At 42.4% G+C, this 22713-nt stretch overlaps 3 protein-coding genes and 2 long non-coding RNA genes across 8 annotated transcripts in view; 3 read left to right on the forward strand and 2 right to left on the reverse strand.

The window, feature by feature from the left end:
* gdpd3b (glycerophosphodiester phosphodiesterase domain containing 3b) lies at positions 1 to 2622 on the forward strand. The gene is made up of 10 exons (XM_077000745.1): positions 1 to 196; positions 336 to 378; positions 547 to 682; positions 776 to 821; positions 954 to 1072; positions 1149 to 1238; positions 1320 to 1453; positions 1607 to 1666; positions 1739 to 1790; positions 1978 to 2622. The coding sequence occupies exons 1-10, from the start codon at positions 55 to 57 to the stop codon at positions 2110 to 2112; spliced, it is 957 nt and encodes a 318-aa protein (XP_076856860.1). The 5' UTR covers positions 1 to 54; the 3' UTR covers positions 2113 to 2622.
* On the reverse strand, positions 2197 to 8178 carry nif3l1 (NIF3 NGG1 interacting factor 3-like 1 (S. cerevisiae)). Of its 2 annotated transcripts, XM_077000743.1 has the most exons (8): positions 8023 to 8171; positions 7511 to 7543; positions 6863 to 7229; positions 6603 to 6759; positions 6398 to 6521; positions 5771 to 5909; positions 2926 to 3009; positions 2197 to 2529 (listed from the first exon to the last, which is right to left on the reverse strand). In XM_077000743.1, the coding sequence occupies exons 3-8, from the start codon at positions 7215 to 7217 to the stop codon at positions 2345 to 2347; spliced, it is 1044 nt and encodes a 347-aa protein (XP_076856858.1). In that variant the 5' UTR covers positions 7218 to 7229; positions 7511 to 7543; positions 8023 to 8171; the 3' UTR covers positions 2197 to 2344. The 2 variants fall into 2 exon arrangements, with proteins under 2 accessions (XP_076856858.1, XP_076856857.1); XM_077000742.1 differs by having other exon boundaries at positions 6863 to 7543; positions 8023 to 8178.
* LOC143510895 (uncharacterized) lies at positions 7848 to 9361 on the forward strand. The gene is made up of 3 exons (XR_013130103.1): positions 7848 to 8268; positions 8931 to 9015; positions 9216 to 9361. It is a non-coding gene; the product is annotated as an uncharacterized LOC143510895 (long non-coding RNA).
* On the reverse strand, positions 9173 to 11532 carry LOC143510894 (uncharacterized). The gene is made up of 3 exons (XR_013130102.1): positions 11150 to 11532; positions 9461 to 9524; positions 9173 to 9361 (listed from the first exon to the last, which is right to left on the reverse strand). It is a non-coding gene; the product is annotated as an uncharacterized LOC143510894 (long non-coding RNA).
* The window catches only part of taok2b (TAO kinase 2b), an 18313-nt gene continuing 7108 nt past the window's right edge, over positions 11509 to 22713 (forward strand). For 2 of the 3 annotated variants that reach the window (XM_077000739.1, XM_077000737.1), the window contains exons 1-15: positions 11509 to 11975; positions 13466 to 13606; positions 13702 to 13773; positions 13919 to 14020; positions 14415 to 14460; positions 14865 to 14961; positions 15252 to 15365; positions 15520 to 15611; positions 16257 to 16350; positions 16585 to 16666; positions 19901 to 20068; positions 20184 to 20390; positions 20926 to 21294; positions 21591 to 21719; positions 22055 to 22258. In XM_077000739.1, the coding sequence (XP_076856854.1) occupies positions 13475 to 13606; positions 13702 to 13773; positions 13919 to 14020; positions 14415 to 14460; positions 14865 to 14961; positions 15252 to 15365; positions 15520 to 15611; positions 16257 to 16350; positions 16585 to 16666; positions 19901 to 20068; positions 20184 to 20390; positions 20926 to 21294; positions 21591 to 21719; positions 22055 to 22258 (1908 nt within the window). In that variant the 5' untranslated portion in view covers positions 11509 to 11975; positions 13466 to 13474. Of the gene's footprint in view, positions 11976 to 12484; positions 12655 to 13465; positions 13607 to 13701; positions 13774 to 13918; positions 14021 to 14414; positions 14461 to 14864; positions 14962 to 15251; positions 15366 to 15519; positions 15612 to 16256; positions 16351 to 16584; positions 16667 to 19900; positions 20069 to 20183; positions 20391 to 20925; positions 21295 to 21590; positions 21720 to 22054; positions 22259 to 22713 lie in introns of all 3 variants that reach the window. The other variant, XM_077000738.1, reaches the window with a different exon arrangement.

Genomic DNA, 22713 nt, shown 5'->3' on the forward strand with positions numbered 1-22713 from the left:
AAAGTGAAAATAGTTCATCTGTAGCATTTCTGACCAAAGAATCACACACTCTCAATGATGGAGGTTGCTTTAGGGCTCTGTGCTTTGGCTGTAGGTCTCTTCACTATGTGCTCTTGGTATTTGCGCCGCAACCCTCTCATTCTCCATAAGAGGAAATGTTTAGCTTTTCACAGCAGACATATTTCCCACAGAGGGGGTAAGTACATTTAACTTCATTTCACTGATTCATGCACAAATTACACAAACTGTTGTATTTGTTGTTTTTAGCCATATTTGTTTGTTTGAAATATGTGAGCAGTTTGTGTTCTAACAGAATATATGGGCTTTTTACTCAGGTGCTGGAGAACAGATAGAAAACACTATGGCAGCTTTTACAAAGTAAGTAATATCTAATCTTGAATAATCTACATATTGCCACCACCAAAAATAAAACTATTACTAACAACTAACAAATGTTTTTTAGTGAACAAATAAACATTTGCAGACATTGAATAATAAAAACAAAAACTTTGCTATACATATATCAACCCTTTGCTCCTCTCTCAGTGCAGTGAAAAAGGGCACTGAGATGTTGGAACTGGACTGTCATTTAACCCAGGATGGATACGTAGTAGTGTCCCATGACAAAAACCTTGAAAGACAGACAGGATACAACACTGACATCTCCTCCCTGAAATTTCAGGTTAGCTGTATAAAGATTCTCTCTCTGGTGTAATCATAACTGATGATAATAAATAAACAAAAATTATTAATATTTCATCCATTTATATTTCAGAACTTGCCTCTCTATAAAGAAACGCTCGAGGTTACATTCAATTCTGGTGAATTTTGACCATTCACACTTTCACACATTCAAAGCTGTACAAAATATACAAGAGCCAATAGGTTCAAATATAATATTATAACAGCATCCCAGTAGAAATGTAATAATGCTCTTTAATCTCTTAAATCAGGGCACTACAGCACAGGACATGACCGAAGCTTCACTTTGCTAGAGGATGTCTTCAATAAATTCCCTCAGATACCTGTCAACATTGAAGTTAAAGAAAACCACGATTTATTGATAGAAAAGGTATTTTCTTATTTTCTTGCTTAAGAATTCTAATATATTTGAACATTTTTGAAAATTGCTACATGTTTTTCCCTAGGTCTCCTCTCTAGTAAAAAAGTATGACAGAGAGAGTATCACAGTCTGGGCTACCGAGGACTCTGACATTATGGCAAAGTGTCAGAAACAGGTACTATGTATGCTGCTCTCCTTTCTGTAAAACTGGATGCTACAAACACTGTGTATGAGTGTATGGTTCATGTGCACACAGAACCCCTCCATGCCCTACAGCTTCACTGTGAGACGAGTGGGCCTCCTGCTGGTCCTTTACTACACTGGCCTTCTGCCTTTCGTCCCTCTAGGAGAGGGTCTACTGCAGTTCTACCTGCCAAGAGTAATCAACAGGTCAGCAGCTTACCTGCCTAAAATTAAACAAAGAAGGGACCTGACATACCTACTGAACTAAATGTCCATCTTAATTGATATGTTCAATGTTCACGATGATAAAATGCACAATGCTTTTACATATCTTATGGTGCTAAAACACCGTTTGTGCAGGACATATATTCCAGACGAGGCCATACTTCGGAACAAACTTGTGATCTCCATCATTGACAAGTAAGTGATATTCACTATTTGACTTTTGGAATAATAAGGTGCATATTTTTAAATGTTAAACTGTTTTTATAGGCTTACCATGAGAAAGGCTTTGTTTGAACACTTGGTGAAGCGTGGAATACAGGTGATTCCTTTCCTCTGTAACAATTATTAAATCTTGTGTGTCCATAAAAGATGGCTGCAACAACGTTCAACAATCACACCTTGAAATACAGTAATCAATTCAAAAAGGAATAACACTGCCGAGTCTTTAAACTTCACCGCAGCCAGATGTTAGCCCATCATAAATAACACCATGTTCTCGTCTCCAGGTGCAGTTGTTTGTGTGTAATGAGGAGCAGGACATAGATGCTGCTTTTGCACATGGAGCCACAGGAGTGATGACGGACTACCCTACACTCTTGTCAGACTACATTCATGAACACCCCATCCCACCAGCCATGTAACACACATTTCTTGTCACTACATTTATAACTTTCTAATCTCTGAGAAAAATCATATCAGTACTAAAAAGTCCCATACAGTTTATTTATTTATTTGTATTTATTTGCTTTAAATAGCAATGAGGGTCTGTGAGTTAGACATCACAACAAGTGATCATACATTGTTATCAACAACATTTTAGGAGCTTAATTGAAAATTAAGGATGTCACACCACCTCCTGAGGGTCACGCCACCTCACACCACCTCCAGTGGGTCTCTGTCCCTTTTGGAGATTGCTATGGTAACAGAATCTGGTAGACGTGCAGCCAGCTTTTCCTTAAACACAGGCAGGAAACCCCTCTCGCTGTTGCTATGTTCACACAAAATGACACTTGTGCCCCTAGCAACAGCATCTAGGATCTCATGATGTGACATCTCCCCTAAAAGTGAACAACCAGACCAGAACAAAAGTGGCATCAGATTTTTATCATTACTCACATTGTAAATTAATAAATGTCTAGTATGGAAATGAATTGTGTGTAGGTGTGTAAACGTGTGTGCAATATCACACAACCATAAATAATTTAGGCTGTTTTTGAAAGCAAAATACTGCACAAAAGTATCAGGTAATGGCAGAAGAAGATTATGTGACATCTCAAACCAAATATTAGATTAATAAGAAATGTTAAAATCTGAGAGCATGCCAGGACACTGCAACAGCAGACTGGGATTATTCCAGCAGGGATTGATTTATGAACTCCTTCTAAATTAAACATGATCATTTTGTTTCGTACACGTTTAAAATACTGAAGAATGTAGAGAGGTTTGTAAGGTACCTGTGATGTAGAGGTCTGCACTCACGCCCTGCAGGACAGACGCTCCTGATCCAGCACACACTGCAACACTCTGCACTACAGATTCTTGACAGATTGACACCCAAACAGACAGTGATCAATAAAAGTCAACAAAAAAATAACAGTTGATATGCAAACCTAATTGCATTCATATTCTCCATTTTATACAATAAGAGCACATATTCTGCATTAAACTGACTCCGTCTGGTTTCAAATGAAATGTCTCTATTAGCATCAGTACAGAATTCATGTCCTCTAATTATTTCAGTCTGGATTTAGACCCCACCACAACACAAACTGTGCTGACCAAAGTAATCATCTCTTAATATCCTCTGATAAAGGACACGTTTCTTTATGCTGTTTTCTTATACTGTTAGACCTTAGTGCTGCTTTTGACACCATTGATCACAACTTTCTACTGCATAAGCTGTAGACACTCATTGGCATAAGAGGTCAAGCACTCTCCTGGTTCAAACCCTACCTGACAGATCCATACCACCAGCAGCCACACCTAACCAGGGCTAGAAAAGTTGATCATATTGGACCTGCTCTAGGCATTGCACTGACTCCCGGTTAAACAACAAATTGATTTTAAATTTCTTCTTTTTACCTATAAAGCACTAAATGGTTTTGCCCCACAATATCTAAGTGAACTTATTGCATCAATATCCATATTTGAAGGGACTGCTAGGCCTAGAAATAGAACTATAAATATGGACTGCGACTGACTGAGCCACCCAATGGAGGCTGGGTTCCCTTCTGAGTCTTGGTTTTCCCAAGGATTCTTCCTAATCCCCGTCTACAGATTTTCCTCGCCAGTGTCATCCTTGGCTTACTCATTAGAGATCTGAACCCATGTGTTTGTAAAGCTGCTTGAGATAACATGTATAAAAAGTGCTATATAAATAAAACTGACTCTGACTTCAGCAAAAAAAATGGCATCAATAAAGTATCAAACAGGTATATATAGATCTGTGTGTGAACACACAGTAAACTATACATTCTGAAAGACAAGACAAGGATAGGACATCTCTGCTGTTAAGGAATTGCTCTCCTGCCTTAATCACAAGAGAAGGCTTTTTGCCTTCTATGTTAGCTTGAAATGTAAACAAATATATTTGTTCCATATAAAATGTAAACAAATGTTACATATTATATTATATATTAATATATTATACTCTTTCATACATACATTATATATTAGGGCTGGGTATCGATTCAAATTCCAAGAATCGATCCGATTCCGATTCTGAAGATTAAGAATCGATTTATTTCGATTTAATCGATTCGATCCGATCCGATCCAATTCGGGGTTTAGTGTTTTTAAAAATGTATTTATTTGAGCCGTTTCCTGACTATGTACAGAAGCAACATGTTAAAACTAGTATTATATCAATATTAATCAGCAAATAGTTACTGGTAGTTGGTAGTTACTGATGGCTGGAAGACTGGTGAAAAGGGTAATCATAAATCTACCTTCAAGAAAGGTAATCCAGGACAATAAACAGAGGACATCTTTGAGGTGTCTATATCTGCAACAGTGGACTCCTACTGGGACACTAACCAGTGCATTATTATTATGATTTAAATAATTAAGAAGTCACCCAAAAGCTGTTGCTACCAAATGCATTTTTATTTTAAAAGTGCTCACACTTAATAAACTGAAAGTATAAAATGTAAACGTGTATTTTTCTTTAAAGTGAGATTATAAGAACAGAACTCTCACGTTACGGTCCCTGACCCCTCCCTGTTGGGCGTGTGTTAACGTTGTCTGCGTCTACTCGTCTGCGTCTGTAGATCTCCGCGGGTGCGTCTTGTGATAATCCTCACCGGTGACTCGTCTCGTCATCACGTGGGGTTTATGTGGTTTGTCTATTTAATGTGCGTTCGCGCAGCGTCCTGTGCTCGTTGTTTGAGTCACACATGTTCTATGTAAAAGTGTTTTATGTGCGCTGTCTGCGCTTCGGTAAATGTAATAAACGTAACGATTTGGAAAGTGCAAAGGATTCTGTCTCGTCCATCGCCTTGCGCCCAACGTTAGAAGAGCATTTTTAACTTTTTTAAACTGTAAAAACACTGGGTAAACTGTGAGTGACATGGACTAACTGTAAATAGTCACTGACACTGGATAAACTGTCCTTCTGATTTTAGATTGCCGATTTGACTATCGTCGTTACCGTCACTGTCCGACGCCAAGTCGTTTTACAGTTAGTTAGACCGAGCATGCCTGCGTGAATTCAGTGACGAGGCGGGGGTAAAAGTTCACTAAAAAAATCGATCTTTGGACGTACGAATCGATTATCAGATCATCATATGCGAATCGATTCTGAATCGGAAAATCTATTTTTTCAACACAGGCCTAATATATATATATATATATTAGGCCTGTGTTTGTGTTGAAAAAATCGATTTTCCGATTCAGATATATATATATATATATATATGAGAGTACACAGATAAGAGTACAGTGTATATACACACACACACACACACACACACACACACACACACACACACACACACAGTATACTGTATATGATAAACATATTATACTCTATGTACTATATATTATATATTGCTGGTTTTTTTCATTTTAAGAGTTCAGTCTCAGGAATTAAGTAAAGGAAACATGTTTCCACCATTTTAGCGACTTGGGAACTAAACACCCAATCCATGATGCCTGCCAGACTCCTAGCCATGGCTCCACACTCCTAGCCATGGCTCCACACTCCTAGCCATGGCTCCACACTCCAGTCAGTAGTGCCTTGGCACTGTAGCTTTATTTACTCTTACTCTCCCTTTCATCCTTTTACACTGTTTTTCTCACCTAATGTTTTCTGAACTCCCAAAGCCAGTCGGAGGTGAGGCAGACCCAGGTGCATCTTTATTCTCTGGACCGCTACGGCCAAAGATATTGGCTCATGCAAAACACTGTGACGTCCCTGGCCACAGCCTAGGAGAGGAGGCTAAAACAGATGGAAACAAAACAGCAAAAATACACTAAAACATACAGAAAGAAAAGTGTAATAACTTTAAAACAATTTCATCTTCATACTGCATGCCTGATATTATGTATAATGACCAACAAAATTAATGAAAGATTGCTTTACTTAATGTACAGTGAAACCGTGGCAGTGCTTGAATTACATTACTTCATAACCTACTGCAATAATATGTAAATAATTGGACCTATATAATTTAAATATTTTTGATCCAACACACTAAACTCATACATTTTAACTGCTCTTGGTTCAAATGAATAGATCCTAACTGATCCTAAACATTATCCCAACTGCCTACTGTCCAATCAAGGTTGTTTTGGTAACAGGCTAAATTAGAGATCTCTCTCTGTACAGTATTAGAATGAATATGAACATGAAGTCCTTAAAAATATCAGCCATGTTAATTAGAATGTAAAGAGAGCCGCTTGTTTGCTGAGCTGTATGTATGTTACCTGCTGGACTTGGGTGATGCTGAGTGACTGGCTGGCTGTGTCATTCCCTAACACAGTCTGAACAACAGGTGTCAGTGCTGAGCTAGGACAGGTCAGGATCACTCTTTGGCCACCCTCTTCATTCCTGATAACATGGACGATAACATGTGACTTGTTAGGCCTTCAGAGTTCATTTCACATGTGAATGCACAAAGCACATACATACCTGAGAATGCTATAGTGAAACGTTTCACTGTTTTCGGTCTCTCTCAGTAGCATCAAGATATTGTTGAGCTCCTCTTGATTCTTGGCAGTGAAGTCTAACCTATGCCTCTGAGTGGCACTAGAGAGAGCCTGGTGCAGCACCAACACATGTCCACTACCTGGAGGTAGAAAGCAAATGCAGTAAATTCAAAAGAATAATGATATATATGTGCGTGTGTGCATATGTTCTGCAATTTGTTATTCATTTAAAAAATAACCAACCTACTCCTCCTACCAGCCAATCATTGATGCCACCTTTGACACTGTCCCATGATGTATGTGGTGAGAAAACAGCAATCCCGGCTTCTATTGCTCGGACAGCCAACTGCTGTTTCCAGTCTTTCTGAACCAGACGTTTGAGTGGTCGAAACAGAGGTGGATGGTACGAAATAATGAGGTCAGATTTGATCACTTCAGCCTCATCCATAACAGCAGGTGTGAGATCATTAGTGAGCAGGATTGTTTTGACTGGACGTGATTTGCTGGGTTCCACCAACAGGCCAACATTATCCCATGATTCAGCCAACGAAAGAGGAGCAAACTCCTCAAGAATCTCAAGAACTCCCTTTAAATCCATGATAGCAGCACACTGGTTAGACCGAGAGGGACAACCGTAAAACTTCAGGGAGGTGTGAGGAGAGAAAAAGAGCAAAGATACAGAAGGGGTGAGATACTGATGAGAACAGTGGAGAGGGATGGGGGGGCTGCAAAATGCATAAGAATGACGCAAGGGAGAACGAAGTCGGGAGGAACGACGTAAAGTTGAGAAGTTTGTACCCAAGAAATCGGTACTGCTTTTAAAGATAATGTTATTGTTGAACTTGGGATGAGACAGATGGCAGCTCAGTTGTAAGAGTCTTCTAAACGCACCTTTATATCCAAAATGCATGGATAAAGTCCCAGCTGTAAATGAATGAGAAATAAATATGAAGCTCTAGTGTCATCCTGATGACAGGGAAATAAACATGTTTAATCAAAGTTTGATGGTATTCATGTCGCAATATCAAACCCAAAGTTAATCTCTAATCAACAAACGTGACTAAAACTCTTGGTTTTCTGGCAAACTACTGTAATTTCTGGCAAACTACTGTAAGAGCTAAACGTGCTTGCATCGTGAAAAGACGTAAGAAGTCCTTTGTAATTTTGCCAGCTTTAATTGGTTAGCTACCTACAATAAAATGACAAGAGAATTTGTGATTTAGTTAGGTCAGTTTTCTTAGTTTTCGATAGCTAGCCTCATATGTTCTATGATTGTAACTAAGTAGGATAGCAAGCTAGCTAACTCTATCTGACCAAGATACGTTACTATATTGCGGGTACACGGCGTGCTCCTCGTTAACGACATGTTAGCATGGCAAAAATCAAAGTTAAACAAATCTTACCTAACACGGACTTCAAATACAACAAAATAATTTTAAATTGCTAGATAGCGGTACTACCAGTGGCTACCATGTCCAAATACGGATGCAATGGGAAGGACACTTCCAATGAATGGTGATTGAGCAAATGAAACATGACGCTGAAGTAGGTTCTTTATTCATAAAGGAAGTGTTCACGACGCACGCTTGCTGCGCACTTTGTTTAACAGAGATGGAGGCACCAAATGAGCATGAGATCATAAATTTAAGGTGACTTTCCCATTTAGAATATAATGAAAGCATTTCTATTGTAAAATGGTTTCTATGGCACTTCATTCCAGTTGTATGCAATTTGTACATAATGTTTGATTTAGTCTGTTTGTACTGTAAGGAAAACCTATACTCTTTAGATGTGAAAACTAAAAACAGAAAACATGACGTGATGGCACACTAATTAATCAGAAGATGAAATACTAGGTTTTAGGGTTTAATAACATAGGGTTTAATAACATAGGTTATTTTCAATAGGGGATACGCTTCCTTATGTGAGGAGCATTTGATTTTGGCAAGGGCCTTGCAATATCACAACTTCATATTGAGCAGTGGGCAGATGAATGGATTTAAAGGACCAATTTCAGAGACTTACTGAAGGCCTTATTGATGGTGGGCTAGAGAAATAACAAATGCACCATATAGAATAGGTCCCTCCCTATGAGAGGAACCTGATTTGGGTCTGGCCCAATATCATCTTATCCCTCAAATCTAACTGGAAACATGGCCCATAGCGCAGTGGTGTACACAGCTGAAATGCTTCAGAGGGGCAAGAGGCTGTGTGTCAGGTCAGACAAATAACAAATGCATCATAAATGACATGTTTCTCTGTTTAAGAGAAACCTGATTTTAACTTGGCCCAACATCATTTTATCCCTCAGGTATAATTGGACACATGGCACATTGAGCAGTGGTGCACACAAGTCAATTGGCAATTTCACAGGCATACCGATGACCTTATTCATGGTGGGCCAGATAAACCTGTTTTTGTTCTGCTTTTTGTTTATTTCTGTGATCTGTGTATTAAAGTCACAGTGATTTTGGTATCAAATGTCATTTGTTTTATAATGGTAAAATATGATAAAATATTGTAATGTGTAATGAAAGACCCAACACGAGTGGATCCAATCGTAAAGACATTTCTTTAATGCTTCTCTCACTCACAGACTTCGCTATGGAGAGGAAACAGTTACAGCTGGTGACATGTGGATGTCCAGTAACGTGGGGAGAGGCCAAGGAGTCGAAGCAGCACAAGGTCAAACCAGGGTCACAAAGTGCGGAGAGAGTCCTGGGTGCAGGCAGGGTGCGTGGTCTGAAGGAGAAGCAGAGGTCATAAAAGTTATGAACAGAATCGTTCACAACGTGCAGCCTCGATGGAGTCCAACCCCAACTGAGAACCAGTTGAACCTACTTTGTCTGTACAGGGGCTGAGTAGCCCATAGCAGCGGGCCCGGTACTCCATACTCCCAGGACACCTTGCAAAAATAGAGGGGGGGGGGGGGGCGCTTAACCATAGCTGTGTAAGCTCTAGTAAAACAAAAATTCCACCTGGACATTTTTTAAGTCTCAAAAAGAGGACATCTGGTCACCCTAATGTAGACTAGTTGAACAAACTCCCATGCATCTTCTAAGACCCTCACAAGGTTAAAAAGCTGGTCCAGTGATACATGACCAGCATTGTTCCTCTTGTAACTGAGGTTCAACTAAGTCCCCAGCGGTTGGGAATTGCTTTCTTCTCCTGAGTCGACAGCTGAAAGCTACTTTCCATGGCCTCTCCCAACTCCTCCCACACCCTTTTATTTTGCCTCTGCAAAAGCCAAAGTAGTGATCCACTTGGCCCTTCTGTACCTGACTGCTACGTCCAGAGCCAGTTTCTTCAGCAAATCCAGCAGTTGACAGCTCAGCTCCTCTTTTTACCAGAGTGTCCAAAACACATGGCCACAAGTACAACAATATGACTACAATGATCATCAAACTGCAGCCCAAGGTGTCATGGTGAGCGAGGGAGGGGTGTGAACAAAGAACATTGAATAAACATAAAGACAAACACACCGACAAATACAAAACACAAGGGATTAAATACACACACTAACAAGGGAAAAACAAGACACATGCTACAGTCTAACACGGGGAAAGTTAACAAGAGGGAGTGACAACAACAACAGACACACACGAAATACAGGTACAAAGCGGTCTGCAAGGGAGCCTATTCCGGGGGGGGGGGGGGGGGGGGGTGTGCTGCACCATTACAGAACAAACTGTGACAAGCAAAGAAACACAACAGAACACCACTCCAAAAATTTATCCAAAATTTTACTAGAAGCCAACACAGTGCCGACAGAGCAGAATTAAAGTGACTGAACTTTCTAGCTCTTGTTAGGACTCGGGCTGTTGTGTGCTGTACAAGTTGGGGTTTATTGACTTATTAGAGCTTCCAGTTTGAAGACCAATACAATAATCTATTGTATAATGTATTGCATAATCTTGATGGCTTGAGGGGGAAAGTACATCCTTGATGGGGCAAGGATGATGTCAGAGTGAAACACACGCCAGAGTGAAACCCAAGTCTACTCACAAAACATTGTATATGTGCTGCTGTGCACACAATCTTAATCTAATACTGGGGGATATTGCATGCTTTTTGTTTGATGCTAAAGTTTTTTCATAGACTTGAAACTTTTACTACTGTACCGTGTTGTACTGCTTTTAACTTCAGTCATTCAATGTCTAAAATAGAGGAACAAAATAACATATAGCTGGAGAGAACGGTGAAACTGAGAAGCCTTTCAAAGGCAATTCTCAAAGCCTTCAATTGTTTTAATTGGCTCAGTAACCTCAGCCAATGACCTGCTGTCAAAACTTACCACATTTGAGTGAAGTTCATGGTGTTTTAGAATTATTTACTTAATTTGTTTTGATGTCTAATTATCTGTAAAATATACCTCATATCTAATTATCTGAAAATATATACCTCATGTCTAATTGCCTGCTGTGGATGTCCTTGATGCCACTATGACTCAGATCAGAGAATGGCACATAGGTGAGGTCTTTGACCCAGGGAGAGCACTGCAAAAAGGTTAAGCCAAAGAAAGCAACACACCTGCGTTTGGTAGAGGTAGAGGCATTGTGTTGAGGATGCAGAAGATGATCTAGTCCAGCACAGTTATTCTCTCAGGCTCTTGTTATTCTCTCAGGCTCCTGTTCACTTATGCTGATGAGACTGTGAAGGATGCGTGTGAAACCATCCTCACAGGAGTCAGAAAGAGGAAGCATTGTGAACATGTCCTGAATCCTTAAAACACGTTTGTACAATTCAAATAAATAAATAAAATATTTCACTTGACTCGATAAAAAAAATATCCATTTAGTAATCAAATCTAAGACAACAGTCTCCATCCACAGGTAGCCTACAGGAGGCGACCGCGACACCGGATCGTGAACCGTCAAACGACCGTAGAGAAACTGGATTTGGGCTTCCGCTTTCCGGTTTTCTCCTGCCCCGCTCCGCCATCATCACCTCCTGAACAAAAAAAACGGATGAACTAGAACAAGAAAATGGAAGTGGGATTGATGGTGTTAGACAGCCACGATTTAAACGAATGACCCCGGCGTAACGAGTAAATGTGATGAGGATGGGACCGGGAGCGGTGGCGCGTCGCACTTTGAGGCGGCCGAGCCCCTTTCACTGACGGATCATGTCCCTCTAGCTGGACGGGCCACCGACACCACAGCCGGCGGTCTCAAGCCTTGACTCACTCTTCAAAAATTTCGACTTGTCAGTGACCGTGTAGAACAATAAATAAATGGATGGACGTGTAAACAACCGTAGTTTGTGCTAAGCGAAGAGTGGAGAAGAAAGAGGACCACTCCTCCTCCTCGTCGTCAGGCCGTAGTCGGCCCGCCCGGGCTGGCTCCGGTGAGCCACGGTGAGACCCAGGGACGCGGACGGCACATCAGCCGTTTGTTGAATACTCGATTTTCCCTCAGCTCTGGCCACATATGCACGTATTGTATTTGTTTTTATGAGTGTTGGTTGAGGTTTTTCATGTCGCCTGAGCGAGTCTCAGTGTCCACAACCGAAGGTCCCGCTTGGCCGAGCGCTGCTAGACACCGTGACTTAAATGATGGTTTATAACGCACATATGTCGTTTAGTTTTGGTGGTTATGTGTATTATTGGAACAGGGTGTGTTCATGTTTTCATGTGAAAGCTGCTCTAGCCAGCTCACTAGCTTACAGGCTGAATTTGGCTGTTGTCTGCTGTGCTCTTAAGACAGCTCGGAAAACCAGACGTTGTTCTTTACAAACGTCAATGTACGTCTTTGTGCCATTTGGATTTAAAAATAATCGTTATCGTCGTGTTTTTTTTACTCAAGTTTTCTCTGTGAACACCGCTGGGCTTTACGTTGGTTACGTTTTTTGTCTGCTACCTCGCAGTGAGCTCTTGCCGTAGAAGATTGTTGTCAGTGAGTAACATCTGGAGCAGGAGCAGCCTAAATTTCTGTTCGAGGGATGTTCTTCCCTTAGAAGCGCAGCGTCTGAAGATTTCGGTACAATCTTTGGTTAAAACTGGTTGGGGAAATCTCGTCTGTCTCCACATAAATAAGGTTAGCTCGCTATATCTGACAACTCTGCTTATCACTTATTACATTCTAGTATTCCCTCATCCATGAATGCATGGGGAAAACGATCGTTTCAGTTTTTAGCTATAATACCGCAGACTTTTATAAATGCCATATTGCAAACCTCTAGGCTCCAGACTGAATGTCAACCATGTTGTTTTGATTTGCTGTGAAATGCAAAAATAAAAAAAAAACTAAACATTAACCCCTCCCTATATCTGAAGGGTTCTTCACTGTTTTTGATTCATGTAATTGTGATGTGCAGTTGTAACTTCATGTGGAATCTGGTTGTAGGTTCAGTTCTATTTCTGTTATTCTCTGTAATGTTTAATAGGTTCCACATGAATATTGAGTGTCTCCAGACAGCAGAACACCCATGGAGTCTGTTGTGTTCTGTGAATAGCATCACTTTGTGAAATCTCTTAATCAAGTTGCTTAACGTTATCTTGTGTACATGCTGGTCTGCTTACGTGTCATTGCGTTTCATTTGATGTGGATGAGTGGAGTTTCTGTTAATGGTTGTGGGAATTAATTAATCATAATTTTTTTTGGAATATAGGCCTGAATGATTTTGATTAGCAAAGCAGCACATATGAAAATATATTATATTCATACCTGTTTGAAGTGTTACGAACTGAAACCATAGGATAACAGTCCATTTTCTTAACAACTGTTTTGAATTGGACACGAGAGAGTTTGTATATCTGATTTTACAAACTGCATGCTTATGCTTGGTTGTCTTACAGTGGGGCATTGCTTTTCTGAGTTTTCATAGTTTGTGTGTGACTGTGTGAAGGCGCTGGCCATGCCGTCGAGTGTGCGGGCAGGGAGTCTGAAGGACCCGGAGGTGGCTGAGCTCTTTTATAGGGAAGACCCAGAGAAGCTCTTCACGGACCTGCGCGAAATAGGCCATGGCAGCTTCGGAGCCGTGTACTTTGTAAGTGCGGCAAAACGAGCACCCCCGTGGGGCAAATGCTGCTCCCTCCTCCAGCTACTAGTGATAAAACAGCCACCATGTTCTTTCATTCACAGGCCCACGACATCCGCACCAATGAGGTGGTGGCCATCAAGAAGATGTCCTATAGTGGCAAGCAATCAAACGAGGTGAAAAATTGCAGCACATTTAAATGTGCAGTCAGGCCAGCTCCCAGAGCAGCAGCGTGTGGGATCTGGCGTGTCGGCTCAGCGCAAGGAAGTAGACTCCAAATAGTCCCCTGACCGTTGCATTGTTCTCCTGTTCCTGTTGCAGAAGTGGCAGGACATTATCAAAGAGGTGAAGTTCCTGCAGAAGTTGCAACACCCCAACACTGTGGAGTACAGAGGCTGCTACCTGAGGGAGCACACGGCATGGGTGAGGGTGCAGGCTTGCCTGGGTTCAGCAGTGATCGTGCTGCCCTAAGCAAAGAATGTACTGACCCAGTAGCACCATTTCCTTTCACCACTCTAGGATTTCTACAGCATCTTCTATTGGCTTACACTGGCAAAGCATTTATCTCTATTGTTTCTTCGAATCTGTTGCTAGAAGAATTCAATATTGTCAATACTTCAACATAAGTAAAAAAGTAACTATCAACTGTGGCAGATGCTATGCTATGGAAATGGCTTTGCTTCTCATTTAACTAGGGGCCTTAAAAAGCATGACACAGAACACACACTAATCTTACAATTAAATATGGGTCAAAACTTACATCGGACATCAGTATGGTTAAGATTTTGTAATTCTGTGTCTCCTGCCTCTCGCATAGCTGGTGATGGAGTACTGTTTGGGTTCAGCATCAGACTTGTTGGAAGGTGAGTCATACTTGTAGAAAAGTAGATCGGTTAGTTCCTGCTCATGATCATACTGTAGTGTGAATGGTCACAAATGAGTTTATAGAGCTGGTCTTACCATGTAATTTCATCATGAAATGCTCAGGTTCCTGGCGATTTTCTTTTATTTAGCATCATTAGCTAGTAGAGATTCTCACAGTAGCCCATACCAACAAGCCACAGACTTCTTTGCCAGTAAACTCCAGACCTGCTGAAGTGATGGTAGTGTTTACACGGATGTAGAAATGTGAGCTACAAATAACTCAGTTATGGGGTTATAAATATTCTTAGGGCCCCTCTATTCTCAGTACATTTATACACTGAAAATGTGATGTCCTGAGAAAATTGGAAACATTGCATTTTTCTTGCTTCCTCTTTGATCTTAGTGCACAAGAAGCCATTGCAGGAAGTGGAGATTGCAGCGATTATTCATGGTGCACTCCAGGGCCTGGTGTACCTTCACTCCCACAACATGATTCACAGGTAGAGTCAGTCTTTCCCCCTGGATATTTTGGCAACAGTACTTTGTCTGCCTTTTTCCACTGTAATTGTTCCCCAGTTGTCGATATTTATAGAACAATAAGCAATTACGTGTGTGCTGTATTATTTTCAGATATAGTTGAATTAATTATGTCTGTAAAACCTATTTTTGTAAACTGCATATTCAGTTTGTACTTGCTCTGTGATGTCCTTTATTTTCAATGGAGTAAACATGGAGTACCTTTGCATTCTGAGCCTGTCACTGAGATCTTTCTGTATTTCACTCCTCACAGGGATGTGAAAGCAGGCAATATTCTGCTGACTGAACCAGGCCAGGTCAAGCTGGGGGACTTTGGCTCTGCCTCCATTGTCGCCCCTGCCAACTCTTTCGTAGGCACGCCCTACTGGTATGATCCAGGAGCTTCAGCCTTGGGGCTTTTCCAGTCATTTCTAATGACAATGTGGCATTTCTTAAGAACCTGTGTAATTCAGCATTAGATGGTGTTTTTTTCTTATATTCCATTCTCCACATTAAATGCTGTTAACATGTGCCTGTTGTAGGATGGCTCCAGAGGTTATCCTGGCCATGGATGAGGGCCAGTATGATGGGAAAGTGGATGTGTGGTCACTCGGCATCACCTGTATAGAACTGGGTGAGTTGCTTTGAGCCACACTGAGACTCGCCCCGTATTGATTATTGAAGGTCAATGCTTCACTTATTCATGGTTGCTATATGCCCTATATATGATGTGCTATGAGAGTGGAACACCATGAAATCTCCCACTGAAACTGCAGGAACAACAGTGTCACACATTACTGCTAGAGGTGTTAAACAAAAGATTAGTATTCATTAAAATATGAATATTTAAATATGATGTAAGTAATAGTAGCTTGTAATTTAAATATTTCTGCAGATAAAGACGGGTGATGCTCTAAACTATCCTGAGTTAGTGGCTTGGTGCTTTTTTGTCATTTAATGGAGATGTTTGTACTTGTGCCTGGTTTGCCAGACTACTAGTGGTTTGTTGATAAATTGACTAGCACTGCAGTTGACTCTTGGAGGTTTGTACAACACTGAACCAAGCAGTCTTCAGAAGTACGCTACACAAATGCAACTCTAGAATCTCGAATCTGCTCGTCTCTATCCTGATGTTGACAAGTGACTGTTCACAAATGGGCCCTTTGATATGTTCAAAACAATATGGCTGCTTCTCTCTCTCTCTCTCTCTCTCTCTCTCTCTCTCTCTCTCTCTCTCTCTCTCTCTCTCTCTCTCTCTCTGTCTCTCTCTCTGTCTCAGCGGAGAGGAAACCTCCCTTGTTTAACATGAATGCTATGAGTGCCTTATACCACATCGCCCAGAACGAAAGCCCAGTCCTGCAGTCTAATCACTGGTGAGACATCCATCCATTCTGTCACATATCTCGTCTCTTTCCCTCATGTGTCTTCTTCCCACTTATAATACATCTATCTTCTTCCCTCTGTGGTTTCTCTTCACACCTGATTCCCTGATGACTCCATAAATGGCAGCTTTTTATGCCTTCACATTTTAGCGCCTTCCTCCTTTCTGTAACACTTATCAGACTGTGCTTTTTCATTTATTTTATTTATTTATTCCCCCCTCCCAGGTCGGATTATTTCCGAAATTTTGTGGACTCCTGTCTGCAGAAGATTGTCCAGGACAGACCTACCTCTGACGTACTGCTCAAGGTGAATTTCATGATTGTTCTTTCAAGCTTTCTTATGCTGTTGAGTTCAACTTTATTTAGTTTCAGCCAAGACACAACAAGGTTCTTTCTGCATGAAGAACTTTGCTGTCAGTGGTGATGGGTGATGTGCAGTCTTTTATTTTGAATCTTGTTCAGAGCTTAGATGCACAGTTTTCTTGCATTTCATTAAAAACATCATCAAATCACCACACTGGAAATGCACCATTCTGGAAGGTGTGAAGAGTCTGGGCCCTTGTGGACATCATGCATGTTAATGAGGCCCCTGGCAGTCCTGTGCAGCCTCTTGAGAGGCTGTATAGAGGAAGAGAAAAGGCTGTTAAAAGCTTTGAGAATGTTAGAGGAAGCTGACAAAGGAAACAAATATGTGTACAAAGGCAATTCTTAGGAGTGCAAGTATAACTGCAGCAAATAAAGGATGTTATGGTTCGAAAATGTTTTTGGTATGACAACATAGTCTAAAAAAATCATGGTTTTATGCTGTTCATTGATCATTTAAAAACACACAAGCTATGTTGAAAATATCCAAAACCTTTTTATGGTGTATGTGTACATTATACATACAGTCATCAGCCGCTGTATTAGGCATACATGTTCCAACTGCTCCTCAACAAATATCTAACACGGATCAATCACATCCCAGTGCATTTAGGCATCTAGACATGGTTGTCATCATGCTGACATTAAACCGACCATCAGATTGGGGAAGAAAAGTGATGTAGATGAGTTTGAATGTGGCTGTTGGTGCCAAGTGGGTTCGTCTGAGTGTTTAAGAAACTGCTGATCTTAGGGATGCACCGAAATGAAAATTCCTAGCCGAAACCGAAAACCGAAAATGAGGAAACCAAGGCCGAAAGCCGAAAACCGAAACACCGAAATACATTATGCCAATTATTAGTAACATTGGATTTATGGCTAACCTCACTAAAATCAAGGCATTGCTATTCAAAGAATAAATCAACTACAAAATTTGATTTGAAAATATTTATTTAGCACTGACATTACAGTAATGCATATTATAAAATAAAATTAGTGGTGGGCCGTTAACGGCGATACCGCTGACAACGGCCGACCACTAATTAAATTAAACTCGCTTGCAGACCGTTTTTATCTGAGAGGATAAATATATGTATTTTATACGAGTTAAATTTAATTATAACTGACTGGCCTGAAAGATAAATATAAATTCTCTCATAAAAACGTGACGTGAGTTGCAACAACATTAAACAGTTCAGGTAAACACACTTCTGAGAAATGTCGTCTGCTCGGCAAAACATAACGGGGCTCAATGTGCTCTATTAGCCTACGAAATCCCTACGACAGAGAACGGCTGATCGTCTAAGGCAACGAGTTCCATAATTTTTGGTGTAATGTCCTTTGCCTCGGCGCCATCACTGGAAAACTTTTTTGCTAGCTTTATCCAAATAAGCGCGTGCAGGTGGCGATTTTTGCTTGCGTCATCACAGCACATTGTTTCGGCCGTGTTGTTTCGGTGATGAAAGTATTTCGGCCGAAAACCGAAAATGCAAATTTAAGCCATTTCGGCCGAAAATTTTCGGTGGCCGAATTTTCGGTGCATCCCTAGCTGATCTGTGCTGATTTTCACACTGATGGTCAGCAGAGAATGGTCAGAAAAAGAGAAAATCTTTGTTCAAAATTCCAGAGGTCAAATGAGAATGGTCAGGCTTGTTTTAGATGATAGAAAGGCAACAGTAACTCATTATAATTAAGGTATGCAGAAGAATATTTCTGAATACACAGCAAATGGGCTTCAGCATCAGAAGACCACATCTGGTGCCTCTCCTGTCAGCTAAGAACAACTGAGGCTACAATTTGCATGGACTCCCAAAAATTGGATAATAAAAGATTGGAAAAACATCTTCTGCTGTGACCTTTGAATTGTGGGGTCAGAACCATCCTGCTTTGTATCGGCGTTTCATGCTGGTGGTGAGGGTGTAATGGTGTGGGGCATTTGTTCTTAGCACACACTGGGGCCCCTACACCAGCTGTGCATCGTTTAAAAACCTGTGTACATGAGTATTGTTGCTGACCATGTCCATCCCTGACCACAGTGTATCCATCTTCTGATAGCTCCCAGGATAACACGCCATGTCACAAAGCTCAAATCCACTCAAACTGCTTTCTTGAACATGCCAATGAGTTCAGTGTACTCAAATGGTCTCCACAGTAACCAGAACTCGATCCAATAGAGCACCTTTGGGACATGGTGGAATGAGAGATTTGCATCATGGATGGGCAACTGACAAATCGTGTAATGCTGTCATGTCAATATGGACCAACATCTCTGAGGAATGTTTCTAGCACTTTGTTAAATCTATGCCACAAAGAAGACAAAAGCGTACAAGCAGCACTAACAAGGTGTACCTAATAAAGTGGTGGGTCTGTCTGTATATCTAAAGGTTTTTCTCATTTTCACATTCACCATGCTTACGTAATGACTGTTGGGAAGCGCAGGTAGCTGCTGGAGTTGTAACCCTTTCAAATGTTACACATACATTATCATTGTCATATTGTTATTATAAGCCGAAAGAAATAGAAACATGTATTGCGGCGTACCTAAACACACACAATCATTGCATAAAAACAATATGAGCACACAATACATCTACAGACATGCATACTTTTTAGAATACTTGTAGAATTGAGGGTTGTTATTGCAGTGGGGGGAAAAACTGTTTGAATCTTTGTCTTTGTGTTCATTGATCTGTATTGCCTACTTGAAGGCAACACTTGAAACGGAGTGACTGGATGGTATGTGTCCTTTATAATGTTCTGGTCTTTTTGAGACAAAAAATTGAGTCAGGAACCAGAACATGTTTTGCTTTCTTAATGTGCCGCACTTTTGAGTAAAATGGGGAAAATCATGGGCAGCTCATGATTTTACCAGTTGGTTTGGATCAGATCAGATTACAACGACATAGGTGATCAGTTAGGCAACGGATGATGGTTGGATCTTCTATTACTGCATCCAATGGCAGAGCATTGCTGCACGATATCTGTATATAAAAAGGTTTTAGCTGTGTCCTTGCACACAGGTTAGGATCTGAAAATAAGATACAATGTGATCTATGATATATCATCATGTATGATACCCGCTGCACCATTTTGGTGATTGTTTTGGGGGAACTGCGCTGTGTAGTGTGTAATGGTCCTGAATGCTCACTGTCTGACCATCTATGACCTTCCTCATCCACAGCATCATTTCCTGTGCCGGGAGCGTCCGCTGACCGTTGTGATGGATCTGATTGCACGCACCAAAGACGCCGTGCGAGAGCTGGACAACCTGCAGTACCGTAAGATGAAGAAGATTCTCTTCCAGGAAACTCACAATGGCCCTGCGGCCGAGGGTGCCGAAGAGGAGGAGGTGGGCGTCAAACACTGTATACCATGAAGTGTCTTCCATAACTGCTCTTCAGATGATTAGTAGAGTGTTTACTCCCGGACGTTTCCCAGCTCTGGCTTGTGTGTTTGACTGGCAGGACGTGGAGCAGTACATGCTGCGTACGGGCACAGTGAACAGCATGGAGAGTTCACACTCGCTACCCTCCATGTCCATCAGCGCCAGCTCCCAGAGCTCCTCCGTCAACAGCCTGGCCGACGGCTCGGACGACAGCGGCGAGATGGCCATGATGCAGGAGGGCGAGCACACGGTCACCTCCAACAGCTCCGTGCTGCATAAACCCTTGGTCAGTATCCCCGAGGTCCAAAGAGGGGAGGTGACTGTGTACCTCCTTGTTATTGTTTATAGTGTTGGGCTCTGACTGTTCATGCTGTGAATTCCATATGGGAGAAGGAAACTGGGTGTTGGATCTCTGAGTGCTGTGTGAAATTCTCCCATTGAGCAGTGTGCCTTCTCAGTGTGGCCTTCTGCTACAGGGCTATGGTTAGTGTGCTTTTCCCTGCTCTGAGACATCCTACCCAGCTCTTGAAGGGCCTCGTAATTACTCGATGAGTTAAATCAGGTCTCTTAGACCTGGGAGTTTCAACCCCGGATCCAGAGCCCATTTTAAGTCTTCGCTTCCTCTAGCACATCTGAACCAGATGGAGAGTTCTTAATGAGCTGATGACCTGGTTCAGGTGTAGTAAAGCAAGCAGGATTTGAAACTGCAGGACAGTGTAGTGTTGGAACTGGAGCCAAGACCAGAGAAATGCAGAACGATGCGCCTTAGAAACGGCTTCCTCCCGCCACTGAGGTTGTTCGTCTCATCATTCTCTGCCCAGAGCCATGATAACATCTATGATGACCCCTACCAGCCCGAGGTGGACTCCCAGCAGCAGGGTCCCTCCGGCGGGGGCGGGGGGCGGCGACGGCGTGGCCGGGACCATTTCGCCACCATCCGGACGGCGTCTCTGGTGACGCGGCAGATCCAGGAGCACGAGCAGGGCTCGGCGCTGCGTGAGCAGATGTCCGGCTACAAGCGCATGCGGCGCCAGCACCAGAAGCAGCTGATGGCCCTGGAGAACAAGCTGAAGGCGGAGATGGACGAGCACCAGCTGCGTCTGGACAAGGAGCTGGAGACCCAGAGGAACAACTTCAGCAGCGAGGGTGACAAGCTCGGCAAGAAGCACCAGGCCATCCTGGAGAAGGAGGTGAGAGCGATGTGCACCTCCGGTTGCCTTCACAAAAGCTTCTGTAGGGTTCTCTGATGAGCTCTCCTGTCAACAGTTTATTTTGGGTTGGTTGATGAATTATTTATGGCTGTCATAGTCTGAAACGTTCTTGAATGCATTTTATAAATACTCAAACCCTGAAAGCTTGTTCCTCAACAACCTGTAGTCGTGTGGGGTTTCAGTTCTGTTCAGTTTGACAATGCAAACTCTCATCTTCAGTCCTTTTTGCTGTTTCCATTCAATGCTTCCGTTTGGTTTTTTTCCTCTAACTGTAGACCAAGGCTACTTTAACTGAAGAGAAGAAATTCCAGCAGCACATCCTGGCCCAGCAGAAGAAGGAGCTCACAACTCTGCTCGAATCTCAAAAACGCCAGTACAGGCAGCGCAAAGAGCAGCTCAAGGAGGTATATCGCCCCCTACTGGGCATTTTCAAGGCACTTCAGTGTAGTTTAGCTGCTGATGTAAGTAAATATCTACCCTACTGTATCGGCCTTGATATCCGTGCCCACTACATTGCCATGTGGTGTATACATTTAATCCCACTGAACTTTGTGAAAGGATATGGCCGAGTGTGGGCTCATGACCTTATGACCATTTTAGATGCACAAGAGGATCTCACAGTATGTAGAAAATGGAGCACACTGTTGCCCATAGACTAGAGAAGAGTAGTGCGATGAGAAGCCAGTGCTCTGCCTCCTTCCTGCCTGTAACCTACTGAACTCCCCCTGGCCACATCCAGGAGCTGAATGAGAACCAGTCCACGCCCAAGCGGGAGAAGCAGGAGTGGCTGGTGCAGCAGAAGGAGTGTCTGCAGCAGATCCAGGCGGAGGAGGAGGCGGGGCTTCTGCGCCGCCAGAGGCAGTACTACGAGCTGCAGTGCCGCCAGTACAAGAGGAAGATGCTGCTGTCCCGACACAACCTGGAGCAGGACCTGCTCAGAGAGGTCTCACACACACACACACACACGCACACAACCTGGAGCAGGACCTGCTCAGAGAGGTCTCACACACACACACACGCACACAACCTGGAGCAGGACCTGCTCAGAGAGGTCTCACACACACACACACACACACACACACACACACAACCTGGAGCAGGACCTGCTCAGAAAGGTCTCACACACACACACACACACACACACACAACCTGGAGTAGGACCTGCTCAGAGAGGTTTCTCTCTCACACCACACACACACACACACAACCTGGAGCCGGACCTGCTCAGAGAGGTCTCACACACCACAGACACACACACAACCTGGAGCAGGACCTGCTCAGAGAGATCTCACACACACACACACACACACACACACAACTTGGAGCAGGACCTGCTCAGAGAGGTCTCACACACCACAGACACACACACAACCTGGAGCCGGACCTGCTCAGAGAGAT

The sequence above is a fragment of the Brachyhypopomus gauderio genome, chromosome 3 (assembly GCF_052324685.1).
Source record: "Brachyhypopomus gauderio isolate BG-103 chromosome 3, BGAUD_0.2, whole genome shotgun sequence".
Taxonomy (NCBI): domain Eukaryota; kingdom Metazoa; phylum Chordata; class Actinopteri; order Gymnotiformes; family Hypopomidae; genus Brachyhypopomus; species Brachyhypopomus gauderio.